The sequence below is a fragment of the Hemiscyllium ocellatum genome, chromosome 6 (genome assembly GCF_020745735.1).
Source record: "Hemiscyllium ocellatum isolate sHemOce1 chromosome 6, sHemOce1.pat.X.cur, whole genome shotgun sequence".
Lineage (NCBI taxonomy): Eukaryota > Metazoa > Chordata > Chondrichthyes > Orectolobiformes > Hemiscylliidae > Hemiscyllium > Hemiscyllium ocellatum.
The window spans coordinates 120,196,192-120,211,054 of record NC_083406.1 but is presented as its reverse complement, the minus strand read 5'-3'; the positions used below and the strand labels follow the sequence as shown (position 1 = coordinate 120,211,054).

The window sequence follows — 14,863 nt, the reverse complement described above, 5'->3', positions numbered from 1 at the left end:
CTTGAGATTAGAAATAGAAGTTTGATTACTCTGGATCACGTTGACATAAGTAGGATGTGTTGGGTAGGCTAGAGGTTATTAAGGTGGACAAATCCCCAGGACTGGATGGGATCTATCCCAGGTTGCTGAGGGAGGTGAGAGAGGAAATAGCTGGGGCCCTGACAGCATCCTTAAACCTAGGTGAGGTGCTGGAGGACTGGAGGGTTGCTCATGTTGCCCCTTGTACAAAAAGGGTAGTAGGGATATTCTGGGTAACTACAGACCAGTGAGCCCAATGTCAGGGGTGGAAAAGTTGCTGGAGAAGGTACTGAGGGATAAAATCTATTTATATTTGGAAAAGAATGGACTTAATAGAGTTCTTTGAGGAAGTGACCAAGTTGATAGATGAAGGAAGGCCTGTAGATGTCATATACATGGACTTTAATAAGGCGTTTGGTAAGATTCCCCATGGTAGACTAATGGAGAAAGTGAAGTCACATGGTGTGCAGGGTGGATAAAGAACTGGTTGAGCAACAGGAGACGGAGAGTAATAGTTGAAGGGAGTTTCTCAAAATGGAGAAAGGTGACCAGTGGTGTTCCACAGGGATCAGTGCTGGGGCCACTGTTGTTTGTAATATACATAAATGATCTGGAAGAGGGCACTGTTTGTATGATCAGTAAGTTTGCAGATGACAGTAAGGTTGGTGGAGTAGCAGAAAGCATAGGGGACTGTCAGAGAATACAGGAGGATATAGATAGACTGGAGAGTTGGGCGGAGAAGTGGTGATGCAGTTCAATCCAGGCAAATCTGAGATGATGCATCTTGGGAAGTCTAATTCTAGAGCGAATTATACAGTAAATGGAAGAGCCTTGGGAAAAGTTGATGGGCAGAGAGACCTGGGAGTGCAGGTCCATTGTACCCTGAAGGTTGCTGCACTGGTGGATAGAATGTTCAAGAAGGCATATGGTATGCTTGCCTTCATTGGACGGGGTATTGAGTATCAGAGCTGGCAGGTCATGTTAAAATTGTACAAGACATTGGTTCAGCCGCATTTAGAATGCTGCGTACAGTTCTGGTTGCCATATTGCCAAAAGGATGTGGACGCTTTGGAGAGGGTGCAGAGAAGGTCTATGAGGATGTTGCCTGGTATGGAAGGTGCTAGCTATGAAGAGAGGTTGAGTAGATTAGGATTATTTTCATTTGGAAAAAGGAGATTAAGCGGGGACCTGACTGAGATCTACAAAATAATGAAGGGTTAGGGTGTAGATTTGTTCGCTGAGCTGTAGGTTTGATATCCAGATGTTTCATTACCTGGCGAGGTAACATCATCAGTGGCGACCTCCAAGTGAAGCGAAGCTGTTGTCTCCTGCTTTCTATTTATATGTTTGTCCTGGATAGGGTTCCTGAAGTTTGTGGTGATGTCATTTCCTGTTCGTTTTCTGAGGGGTTGATAGATGGTATCTATATCTATGCGTTTGTTTATGGCATTGTGGTTGGAGTGCCAGGCCTCTAGGAATTCTCTGGCATGTCTTTGCTTAGCCTGTCCCAGGATAGATGTGTTGTCCCAGTCGAAATGGTGTTTTTTTTCATCCATGTGTAGGGCTACGAGATAGAGAGTCATGTCTTTTTGTGGTTAGCTGGTGTTCGTGTATCCTGGTGGCTAACTTTCTTCCTGTTTGTCCTACATAGTGTTTGCGGCAGTCCTTGCATGGAATTTTGTAGATGACTTTGGTTTTGTCCATGGATTGTACTGGGTCTTTTAAGTTCCATGCAAGGACTGCCACAAACACTACGTAGGACAAACAGGAAGAAAGTTAGCCACCAGGATACACGAACACCAGCTAGCCAGAAAAAGACATGACCCTCTCTCCCTCGTAGCCCTACACATGGATGAAAAAAAACCCCCATTTCAACTGGGGCAACACATCTATCCTGGAACAGGCTGAGCAAAGACATGCCAGAGAATTCCTAGAGGCCTGGCACTCCAACCACAACGCCATAAACAAACGCATAGATATAGATACCATCTATCAACCCCTCAGAAAATGAACAGGAAATGACATCACCACAAACTTCAGGAACCCCATCCAGGACAAATATATAAATAGAAAGCAGGAGACAACAGCTTCGCTTCACTTGGAGGTCGCCACTGATGATGTTACCTAGCCAGGTAATGAAACATTTGGATATCAAACCTACAGCTCAGCGAGCAAACCTACACCCTAAACCTCAACCTGAGCTACAAACCTTCACAAACCTTGCAAAAATCATGAAGGGTATAGACAGGGTAGATAGAGATAAGCTTTTTCCCAGGGTGAAGGATTCAATAACAATAGGTCACGCTTTCAAGGTGAGAGGTTATAGGTTTAAGAGGAAACACGTGGCAAGTACTTCACACAGAGGGTGGTGGGTGCCTGGAATGCATTGCCAGCAGAGGTGGTAGAGGCAGGTACAGTAGATTAATTTAAGATGCATCTGGGCAGATACTTGAGTAGATGGGGAGCAGAGGGATACAGATACTTAGGAGCTGGGTGACAGGTTTAGGCAGTGGATTTGGATCAGCACAGGCTTGAAGGGTTGAAGGGCCTGTTCTGGGGCTGTAAATTTTCATTGTTCTATGTTCTTTTTTCTTTGAATTGAGGCTATAATGAGATCAGGAGTTGAGTGGTGCTGGCGGAACCCAGATTGGTTTGTCACTGAGCAGGTTATTACTGAGCAGGTACTGCCTGATAGCACTGTTGATGACACCTTCCATCACTTTACTGATGGTCCAGTGTCTCCAACCCTTTACTCATATCACATGGAGTGAATTGAATTAGCTGAAGACTGCTGTCCGTGATGCTGGAGACCACTGGAGGTGGCCAAGATGAATCATCCACTCGGCACCTGTGGCTAAAGATAGTTGTGTATTCCTTTGCGATGTGCGTACCCCTACAATGCCCTCCCCCCCCCACATCAAGTGGACAGTGAAGAAGGTTATCTGGGAATACAGTGAGATCTTGATCAACTGGACCATTGGGCTGAGGAATGGCAAATGGAGTTTAATTAAGATGAACGCAAGGTGTTGCATTTTGGTGGGTCAAACCAGGGCACAGTCAACAATAGAGCCGTGAGATATGTTATGGAACAAAGAGGTCTAGGAGTAGAAGTTTGTAGCTCCTTAAAAGTGGAGTCACAGGCAGACAGATGGTGAAGAAAGCTTTTGGCTTGTCGGCTTTCATTGACCAGAGCACTGGGTATAGGAGTTGGGATGTCTTGATGCAGCTTGACAAGAAGTTGGTGAGACCACACTTGGAGCACTGCATGCAGTTCTGGTTGCCCTACTATAGAAGGATATTATTAAACTAGAAAGAGTGCAGAAAATATTTACTAGGATGCTAGCTGGACTGGAAGGTTTGAGTTACAAGGAGAGGTTGGATAGGCAGGGATTTTTTTCCCCTGGAGAGGTGTAAGAAATCATGAGAGGTTTAGATAAGGTAGAGACAAAAACACAGCAGATGCTGGAAACCAAAGTAGACAAGCAGGAAGTTGGAAAAGAACAGCAAGCCAGGCAGCATCAGGAGGTGGAGAAGTCAACATTTCAGGTATAAGGGTAGATAGCCAACATGGAAGGTAGCTTAAAACTAGAGGGTATAAGTTTCAGATGAGAGGGGAGACAGACTAAAGAGTCCGGAGGAGTATTTTCTTTCACACAGAGTGTGGTGAGTGTCTGGAATAGACTGCCAGAGGTAGTGGTAGAGGCAGCTATAAGTTCATCATTTAAGAAACATTTGGACAGGTATATGGATGGGATAGGAATGCAGGGAAATGGACCCAACGCAAGCAAATGGGAAGAGATTAACTGTGAAAACTGGACGGCATGAGTAAGTTGGCCCGAAGGGTCTGTTTCCACGCTGTAAACATCTATGACTCTGTGACTCTAAAGCTCTTGGGAGGGAATTCCAGGATCCAGTGACGCTGAAGGAAGAGCGATATATTTGAAAATCAGGATAGTAAGTGCTTAGAAGGGAATGTGCGGGATGTGGTGTTCCCATGTATCTGTTGTCCTTGTCCTAGATGGAAATGGTCATGGGTTTGGAAGCTGCTGTCTGAGGAGCCTTGTTGAATATCTGCAGTGAGACTTTGGAGATAGTGCACAAAGCTGCAACTGAGTGTCAATGGTGGAGGGAGGGGATATTTTTTCACAGAATGTAACAGCATAGAATGTCCATATCGTTCTCAAGCACCTGTCTATACAAATCCCAGCACTGAGCTCACAGCTCTATGTATTCTGACATTTCAAGTGATTGTCTAAATAGTTCTTAATAATAGTGTGATTCCCCCAAAGACCATGCCTTCTGAAGTGAGTTCCTGATTTTTAACCTCTGGGTCAAATATTACTTCCTCAAGTTGTCTTCAAATTTTCGAGACTCTTACTTTAAATCTGTGTCTCTTAGTTATTGACATCTCTAAAAAGATGAAATGTTTCTGCCTATTTGCCCTATCTCTGTCAAATATGGCTTAACAAACACTGCTGTAAATTGATTTGGGACGTTCTTTCAGAGGTTATTTGAATGCAATCGATGTTGTTAGATTGATGAGACCAAACAGTCTCAAGGGACATGGAGCTGAGATGGGTAAAATGGGATTGAGGCACCGATCAGCCTTTGATCTAATTTAGTATTAGGACAGGCTTGGGGCCTGAATGGCCTTGGCTGACTCCTACTGAAGTTTCCTGTGGTACATGAGCTTACTGCAGACCCATGGACATGGTATATCTCGGCATTCACACATTGCTGTTTGTGGGTGCTTTCTCTGCACCAATTTACTGTCTAATCTCTTTGAATTACAGCTATGACTCTACTCCAAAAAGTTGGCTTCTTTGGTATGTACTGAGGATGTGAAAGGTGCCACATAAATGCCCATGGAATCGTGGAAAAGCTACGGTGCAGAAAGCAGCCATTCAGCCCATCTTGCCTGTACTAGCTGCTTATGCTAGCCACCCATTGTAATCCCACGTTCCAGCCCCTGGTCTGTAGCCTGGCAGGTTTTAGTGCTTCAGGTGCAGATGCACGTTCCTTTTAAATGAGTTTGGGGTTTCCCCCTCAACCCTTAAACTGGGTAATGAGTTCCAGACACCCACTGCCTCCTGGATGAAAATAGGTTTCCTCATATCCCCTAATCCATAACACCATAAGAGCAGAAGTAGCCCAATCAGCCCATAGAGTCTGCTCTAGATAGGCTGGAAGCTGGAAGAACACAGCAGGCCAGGCAGCATCAGGAGGTAGCGAAGTCGACAGTTCAGGTATAAACCTTCTTCAGGACTTGGGGTGGGGGGAGCTGCAGATAAAGGGGGTGGCGGGGGTAGGATGGTGAAGTGGAGATAGGTGAAGACAAGTAGACGGCATGACCTGGTTGGTCAATGGGAGGAATAAATCCAGTTGGTGGCAGGAGGCAGTGGAAAGAATGTGGATCAGCTGGGAAGGGATTCAAAGGAATGGGAAGAGAGGTTATTTGAAATCGGAGAACTCAATGTTGAGTCCAAAAGAGAAAATGCTGGAAAATCTCAGCAGGTCTGGCAGCATCTGTAAGGAGAGAAAAGAGCTAACGTTTTGAGTCAATGTTGAGTCCTCTGGAGTGTAGGCCACTCGGGTGGAAGGTGAGGTGTTGTTCCTCCAATTTGCAGTGTGGTTCATTGTGGCAATGGAGGAGGCCAAAGATGGTCATGTCGGAAAAGGGAGTGGGAAGGGGAATTAAAATGGTTGGTGACTCTGCCATTCAGTGAGATCATGGCTGATCTGAAATGCTCTCTACTTTCCTGCTTTTTCCCCATAATCCTTGAGTCCTTCTCTGATTAATAATCTGTCCATCTCAGCAGGAATGACTTAGCCTTCTGGTGGTAAAGAATTCCATAGATTTACGACCCTTCCACCAATCACTTCAATCTATGCCCTCTGATAACTGACCTCTTCTCTGGAGGCAAACAGATTACAAGTTATTGACTATCATTTGGCAATGAGATATTTGCAATAATCCCAAGCTGAGGGCCATATGTCGGTGCAGCATTGGCAAAACCAGCGATTCACCGATAAATGGAGAGTGAAGTGCTTAGAGTGTAATATCACTAAGGTTTAGTTATTTAATAAACCAGGGCTTGTTTGCAAATACCACACCTAAGGCTGTAGTCACACTGTTAATTCGGTGTGTACCTGGAGTAAGTTTTATGTTTTGAGTTTGCATCAATGCAGGGAATGAATGAAGAAGTTTGGACTGACAGATCATGAGGTTACATACACTAAGTGTCTAGTTAACATGAAACGGAAGAGGGAAGGCAGGATGAGGGCTACGGAAGTCAAAACTCACTTACCGAGGGCGAGGAAGGAGAACACCCACTGGAGGACAGCTGCTGTCTGAGCCCGGCGATACAATGGCAACCTCAATGGGGCGAAATCGATGAGCATCCTGGCACCCCCAAGGAGTTCCCTTCAAAACACAGAATCTCAGAAGGAAATCAGTGAGACTGCGTTAGGTCACAGTGCAAAGTCTTCTTTCACCATGTGCACTTTAAACAAGGATTGTTACTTGTTGCAAAAGAGCAACAGTAGATAGCGTCTTTCATTGTTATGTAGAGGGGGAGGGGAGGGAGTCAAAGGGCAGAGTTTACTTTGCTTCATTGATAAAGATCAATGCCAGAGTGTGGAATGGATTCTAATCATTCCAATGGCTGCATTCTTCATAAAACTTTATTCACTTCTGGGATACGGGTATTGCTGGCTAGACCAGCAATTATTGCCCTGGGAAAGGTGGTAGTGTGCTGCCTTCAACCACTGGATTCTATTGGGCTTTGGGTACATCTACTCACAAGCTTGCAAACATGGAACCTCTCTCCCTTTTTAAATACAGGTATTACATTGACATTGTAGCAATATTCAGAACTTTTCCAGAGCCAAAGGGACCCCAGGATCGATTCCAGCCTCGAGAGGAAAAAGAAAGGGAGAGAGAGTGAGGAAAAGGAAAGAGAGAAGGTCTTAGCTGAGCAGGGATAGAGAGAAGAAAGACAAAGAGAGAGAGAAAAAGAGAGAGAATTTGAACTTCAGAAGTTGCAAATTAGTCAGCAAAGTCAAGATAACAGGATGGAGATGAAAAAAAGAGGCAGCTGTCTATACAAATATGGGAAAAAACTGCTACATTTTGATGATAAAGGTGATTTTCTGAAGCCTTCTTTATTGCATTTGAAAAATTGGCTAGTTAGATGGAGTGGTCTGAGGATATATGGGTAATGCTAGTTCAGACTAAACTGGTAGGCAGAGCTAGTGAGGTATTTGCCACACTGTGAGATGAGGGGTTAAGAGAATATGAAGAGGTTATGCAGGCTATTTTGAGTGCTTATGAATTGGTACCAGAAGTGTATGGACAGTGGTTCAGAAACATAAAGAAGGAACCAGGTCAAGCTTAACATTGTGAGTTTGAAAGAATTAGACATAGTCATAGTGCGGGCCTTAAAAAATAGATAAGACCTATGAGGGTCTAAGAGAGATTATTTGGCTGGAAGAGTTCAAAAACTAACTTGCAGAGATGATGGGTGCTTTTTTTTAGGTATTTTAGGTGCTGGAGGTGATTTCCTCAAATTGCAGGACCAGCAATTACTGTTTTATATGCTGTTGCATTGTTTTGGAACTTTGGAAAATAAAAGTCAAAACAACAGCAGTTTTAAAAGGGAGAAGAACAGACAAAGGAAGCAAATGGTGAGGTCAGTGCAGGAGAGAGAGAGGGAGAGAATCTGCACAGTTACTGCCTTTGATGTTTGAATTTGTGTATCGCTGGACATCGGAGTACATCTGGGAAAATCAATAAACAGTGAAATTCACAACAAATCTTGGAGGAACTGTTGGATGATGTTCACAGCACAGAATCAGATAAGTTAATCATTGTTTTAAGTATGGCCTACAGAGAATCTGCAGTAGTGAGTAGAGTAGGTTCTTTCTTGATTATATGTTTTTGGAGATATGTCTCTTGATTAAACTTAAAATATAAGCCATAACTATTCATTTAATCTGGGGCAGTGTTTGTAGAGGAATAAGACTGTGTTATTTTCTGGATTTGTGGATTGTGAAGGAGCAAAAATGGCCTTTAATAGAGTGAGAATGTACTTCTTGTCGGATGTGGGAGTTTAAAGAGAGTTTAAGGGTTACTGGGGATTATATCTGCCATAAATGCTGCTGGCTGCAAATCTTATCAGATTGAATGGATCAGTTGGAGAGACAGTTAGAAGCAATGAGGAATTTGCAACAGCAACGGTACGTGATGGATAGCAGTTATAGGAAGGGGGGAAAGTCTCAGATACAGTCACATAGATGGGTTAACTCCAGGAAGGGTAAAAGGGGTAGGCACCTAGGGCAGGGCTCTTTTGTGGATATACCCATTTCAAACAGGTATGCTGTTTTGGAAAATGTAGGGATCGATGGATTCTCAAAGGACCATAGCACGAACAGCCAAGTTTCTGGTATTGAGACTGGCTCTAATGCAACGAGGGGTATGTCGGCTTCCAAGAGATCAATTGTGTTAGGGGATTCTCTAGTTCGAGGTACAGATAGACGTTTCTGTGACCAGCAGTGAAAAAGCAGAATGGTGTGTTGCTTCCCTGGTGCCAGGATCAAGGATGTCTCAGAGAGGATGCAGAATGTTCTCACGGGGGAGAGGGGCCAGCAGGAGGTCATTGTCCACATTGGAACCAATGACAGAGGAAAGGAAAAGGTTGAGATTCTGAAAGGAAATTACAGAGAGTTAGGCAGAAATTTAAAAAGGAGGTCCTCGAGAGTAGTAATATCTGGATCACATCCAATGCTACGAGCTAGTGAGGGCAGGAATAGGAGGATAGAGCAGGTGAATGCATGGCTGAGGAGCTGGTGTATGGGGGAACGATTCACATTTTTGGATCATTGGAATCTCTTTTGGGGTAGAAGTGACCTGTACAAGAAGGACGGATTGCACCTAAATTGGAAATATACTGGCTGTGGAAATTTGCGAGAGCTGCTCAGGAGGATTTAAACTAGTAAGGTGGGGGGGGGAGGACCCAGGGAGATAGTGAGGAAAGAGATCGATCTGAGACTGGTACAGTTGAGAACAGAAGTGAGTCAACAGTCAGGACAGGCAGGGACAAGGTAGGACAATAAATTAAACTGCATTTATTTCAATGCAAAAGGCCTAACAGGGAAGGCAGATGAATTCAGGGCATGGTTAGGAACATTGGACTGGGATATCATAGCAATTACAGAAACATGGCTCAGGAATGGGCAGGACTTGCAGCTTAATGTTCCAGGATACAAGTGCTACAGGAAGGATAGAAAGGGAGGAAAGAGAGGAGGGGGGGTGGCATTTTTGATAAGGGATAGCATTACAGCTGTGCTGAGGGAGGATATTCCTGGAAATACACCTAGGGAACTTATTTGGGTGGAAATGAGAAACAAGACAGGGATGATAACCTTATTGGGATTGTATTATAGACCCCCTAATAGTCAGAGAGAAATTGAGAAACTAACTTGTAAGGAGATCTCAGCTATCTGTAAGAAAAATAGGGTGGCTATGGTAGGGGATTTTAACTTTCCAAACATAGACTGGGACTGCCATAGTGTTTAGATGGAGAGGAATTTGTTAAGTGTGTACAAGACAATTTTCTGATTCAGTATGTGGATGTACTTACTAGAAAATGTGCAAAACTTGTCTTACTCTTGGGAAATAAGGCAGGGCAGGTGACTGAGGTGTCAGTGGGGGAGCACTTTGGGGCCCGCGACCATAATTCTATTAGATTTAAAATAATGATGGAAAAGGATAGACCAGATCTAAAAGTTGAAATTCTAAAATGGAGAAGGGCCAATTTTGACGCTATTAAGCAAGAACTTTCGAAAGCCGATTGGGAGCAGACATTCGCAGGTAAAGGGACGGCTGGAAAATGGGAAGCCTTCAGAAATGAGATAATGACAGCACAGAGAAAGTATATTCTTATCAGGGTGAAAGGGATGGCTGGTAGGTATAGGGAATGCTGGATGACTAAAGAAATTGAGGGTTTGGTTAAGAAAAAGAAGGAAGCATATGTCAGGTATGGACAGGATAGATCGAGAAAGAGTATAAAGGCAGTAGGAGTATAATTAAGAGGGAAATCAGGAGGGCAAAAAGGGGACATGAGATAGCTTTGGCAAATAGAATTAAGGAGAATCCAAAGGGTTTCTACAACTATATTAAGACAAAAGGGTAACTAGGGAGAGAATAGGGCCCTCAAAGATCAGCAAGGCGGCCTTTGTGTGGAGCCGCAGAAAATGGGGGAGATACTAAATGAATATTTTGCATCAGTATTTACTGTGGAAAAGGATATGGAAGATATAGTCTGTAGGGAAATAGATGGTGACATCTTGTAAAATGTCCATGTTACAGAGGAGGATGTGCTAGGTGTCTTGAAACGCATAGAGGAGGATAATTCCCCAGGACCTGATCAGGTACAGGCTAGAACTCTGTGGGAAGATAGAGAAGTGATTGCTGGGCCTCTTGCTGAGATATTTGTATCATCGATAGTCACAGCTAAGGTGCTGGCAGACCGGAGGTTGGAAAACCTGGTGCCACTGTTTAAGAAGGGTGGTAAGGACAAGCCAGGGAACTATAGACCAGTGAGCCTGATGTCAGTGGTGGGCAAGTTGTTGGAGGGAATCCTGAGGGACAGGATATACATGTATTTGGAAACATCCAAGGAGCAGGAGAATCGATGTTTCGGGCATGAGCCCTTCTTCATGAATTCCTGAAGAAGGGCTCATGCCCGAAATGTTGATTCTCCTGCTCCTTGGATGCTGCCTGACCTGCTGCGCTTTTCCAACAACACATTTTCAGCTCTGATCTCCAGCATCTGCAGTCCTTACTTTCTCCTATGTATTTTATTTGGAAAGGCAACGACTGATTAGGGATAGTAAACATGGCTTTGTGCGTGGAAACTCATGTCTCACAAACTTGATTGAGTTTTTTGAAGAAGTAACAAAGAGGATTGATGAAGGCAAAGCATTAGATGTGCTCTATATGGACTTCAGTAAGGTGTTCGACAAGGTTCCCCATGGGAGACTGATTAGCGAGGTTAGACCTCAGAAAATAAAGGGACAACTAGCCATTTGTTTACAGAACTGGCTCAAAGGTAAAAGACAGAGGGTGGTGGTGGAGGGTTGTTTTTCAGACTGGAGGCCTGTGACCAGTGGAGTGCCACAAGGATCGGAGCTGGGTCCTCTAATTTTTGTCATTTATATAAGTGATTTGGATGCGAGCATAAGAGGTACAGTTAGTAAGTTTACAGATGACACCAAAATTGGAGGTGTAGTGGACAGCGAAGAGGATTACCTCAGATTACAACAGGATCTTGACCAGATGAGCCAATGAGGAGAAAGTGAGGACTGCAGATGCTGAAGATCAGAGCTGAAAATGTGTTGCTGGAAAAGCGCAGCAGGTCAGGCAGCATCCAAAGAGCAAGAGAATCGACTTTTCGGGTATGAGCCCTTCTTCAGGGAAGGCTTCATTCCTGAAGAAGGGCTCATGCCCAAAACGTCGATTCTCCTGCTCTTTGGATGCTGCCTGACCTGCTGCGCTTTTCTAGATGGGCCAATGGGCTGAGTGTGGCAGATGGAGTTTAATTCAGATAAATGCGAGGTGCTGCATTTTAGGAAAGCAAATCTTAGCAGGACTTATGCACTTAATGGTAAGGTCCTAGGGAGTGTTGCTGAATAAAGAGACCTTGGAGTGCAGGTTCATAGCTCCTTGAAAGTGAAGTCGCAGGTAGATAGAATAGAGAAGAAGGTGTTTGGTATACTTTCTTTTACTGGTCAGAGTATTGAGTACAGGAGTTGAGAGGTCATGTTGTGATTGTACAGGACATTGGTTAAAAGTTTGGGAGAAGATTTGTATCTCGGGTGCTCGTTGTTGTGGTTCTGTTCGCCGAGCTGGGAATTTGTGTTGCAGACGTTTTATCCCCTGTCTAGGTGACATCCTCAGTGCTTGGGAGTCTCCTGTGAAGCGCTTCCGTGATGTTTCCTCCGGAATTTATAGTGGTTTGTCTCTGCTGCTTCTGGTTGTCAGTTCCAGCTGTCCACTGCAGTGGCTGGTATATTGGGTCCAGGTCAATGTGCTGATTGATTGAATCTGTGGATGAGTGCCATGCCTCTAGGAATTCCCTGGCTGTTCTCTGTTTCGCTTGTCCTATTATAGTAGTGTTGTCCCAATCAAACTCATGTTCCTTGTCATCTGCGTGTGTGGCTACTAAGGATAGCTGGTTGTGTCGTTTCGTGATTAGTTGGTGTTCATGGATGCGGATCGTTAACTGTCTTCCTGTTTGTTCTATGTAGTGTTTTGTGCAGTCCTTGCATGGGATTTTGTACACTACATTGGTTTTGATCATGCTGGGTATTGGGTCCTTCGTCCTGGTGAGTTGTTGTCTGAGAGTGGCTGTTGGTTTGTGTGCTGTTATGAGTTCTAGTGGTCGCAGTAGTCTGGCTGTCAGTTCGGAAATGCTCCTGATGTATGGTAGTGTGGCTAGTCCTTTGGGTTGCGGCATGTCCTCGTTCCGTTGTCTTTCCCTTCGGCATCTGTTGATGAAATTGCGTGGGTTTCCGTTTTTGGCGAATACATTGTAGAGGTGTTCTTCTTCCTCTTTTTGCAGTTCTGGTGTACTGCAGTGCGTTGTGGCCCTTTTGAACAGTGTCTTGATGCAACTTCTTTTGTGTGTGTTGGGGTGGTTGCTTTCGTAGTTTAGGACTTGGTCTGTGTGTGTGGCTTTCCTGTATACCTTTGTGGTGAATTCTCCGTTCGATGTTCTCTGTACCATCACGTCTAGGAATGGGAGCTTGTTGTCCTTTTCTTCCTCTCTAGTGAATCGGATTCCTGTGAGTGTGGTGTTGATGATGCGGTGTGTGTTCTCTATTTCTGTGTTTTTAATGATTACAAAGGTGTCATCCACATATCTGACCCAGAGTTTGAGTTGAATTTGCGGTAAGACAGTTTGTTCTAACCTTTGCATTACTGCTTCTGCTATGAGTCCAGAGATGGGTGAGCCCATGGGTGTGCCGTTGATTTGTTCATATATTTGGTTGTTGAATGTGAAGTGTGTTGTGAGGCACAGGTCCAGTAGTTTGAGTATGCCGTCTTTGTTGATAGGTTTCCCGTCTTGTTGTCTGTTCTGTATGTCCAGCAGGTTGGCTATTGTTTCTCTGACTGGGGTTTTGTTGATAGAGGTGAACAGTGCCGTTACATCGAATGAGACCATAGTTTCTTCCTTGTCTATGTATATATTTCTGATGATGTCCAAGAATTCCTGTGTTAACTGTATAGAGTGTCTGGATCCGCTGATCAGGTGTTTCAGTTTCTGCTGTAGTTCTTTAGCCAGTTTGTGTGAAGGTGTCCCTGGTAGTGATACTATGGGTCTGAGTGGGATGTCTCGTTTGTGCACTTTAGGTAGACCATAGAATCTAAGCTATCCTTAGTAGCCACACACGCAGATGACAAGCAACATGAATTCGACTGGGACAACACTACTATTATAGGACAAGCCAAACAGAGGACAGCCAGGGAATTCCTAGAGGCATGGCACTCATCCACTGATTCTATCAACAAACACATCGACCTGGACCCAATATACCGGCCACTGCAGCGGACAGCTGGAACTGACAACCGGAAGCAGCAGAGACAAACCACTATAAATGCCAGAGGAAACATCACAGACGCGCTTCACAGGAGGCTCCTAAGCACTGAGGATGTCACCTAGACAGGGGACGAAACGTCTGCAACACAAATTCCCAACATTGGTTAGGCCACTGTTGGAATATTGTGTGCAATTCTGGTCTCCTTCCTATCGGAAAGATGTTGTGAAACTTGAAAGGGTTTAGAAAAGATTTACAAGGTTGGAGGATTTGAGCTATAGGGAGAGGTTGAATAGGCAAGGGCTATTTTCCCTGGAGCGTCGGAGGCTGAGGGGTGACCTTATTGAGGTTTACAAAATGATGAGGAGCATGGATAGGATAAATAGACAAAGTCTTTTCCCTGGGGTGGGGGACTCCAGAACTAGAGGGCATAGGTTTAGGGTGAGAGGGGAAAGATATAAAAGAGACCTAAGGAGCAACGTTTTCACACAAAGGGTAGTATGTGTTTGGAATGAGCTGCCAGAGGAAGTGGTGAGGCATGTACAATTGCAACATTTAAGAGACATTTGGATGGGTTTATGAATAGGAAGGGTTTGGAGGGATATGGGCCAGGTGCTGGCAGGTGGGACTAGATTGGGTTGGGATTTCTGGTTGACATGGACGGGTTGGACCGAAGTGTTTGTTTCCATACAGATAAAAACAATGACTGCAGATGCTGGAAACCAGATCCTCAATTAGAGTGGTGCTGGAAAAGCACAGCAGTTCAGGCAGCATCCGAGGAGCAGGAAAATCGACGTTTCCGGCAAAAGCCCTTCATCAGGAATAGAGACAGTGTGCCTGAACGGTGGAGAGATAAATGAGAGGAGGGTGAGGGTAGGGAAAAAGTAGCATAGAGTACAATAGGTGAGTGGGGGTGGGGATGGAGCTGGAGCTGATAGGTCAGGGAGGAGGGTGGGGGAAGGTAGTAAAGAGTACAATGGGTGAATGGGGGAGGGGATGAAGGTGATAGGTCAGAGAGGTAGGTGGAGTGGATAGGTGGAAAGGAAGATAGGCAGGTAGGACAGGTCATGAGGATGGTGCTGAGCTGGAAGGTTGGAACTGGGGTGAGGTGAGGAAGGGGAAATGAGGAAACTGGTGAAATCCACATTGATGCCCTGGGGTTGAAGTGTTCCGAGGCGGAAGTTGAGGCGTTCTTCCTCCAGGTGTCTGGTGGTGAGGGAGTGGCGGTGAAGGAGACCCAGGACCT

At 44.7% G+C, this 14,863-nt stretch overlaps 1 protein-coding gene across 1 annotated transcript in view; it reads right to left on the bottom strand.

Moving 5' to 3' along the window:
- The window catches only part of mogat2 (monoacylglycerol O-acyltransferase 2), a 57,989-nt gene extending 51,569 nt beyond the window's left edge, over positions 1 to 6,420 (bottom strand). The window contains exon 1 of the mRNA XM_060826898.1: positions 6,327 to 6,420. Coding sequence (XP_060682881.1) covers positions 6,327 to 6,420 — 94 coding nt within the window. The remainder of the gene's footprint in view (positions 1 to 6,326) is intronic.
- Positions 6,421 to 14,863: the final 8,443 nt, after the last annotated feature.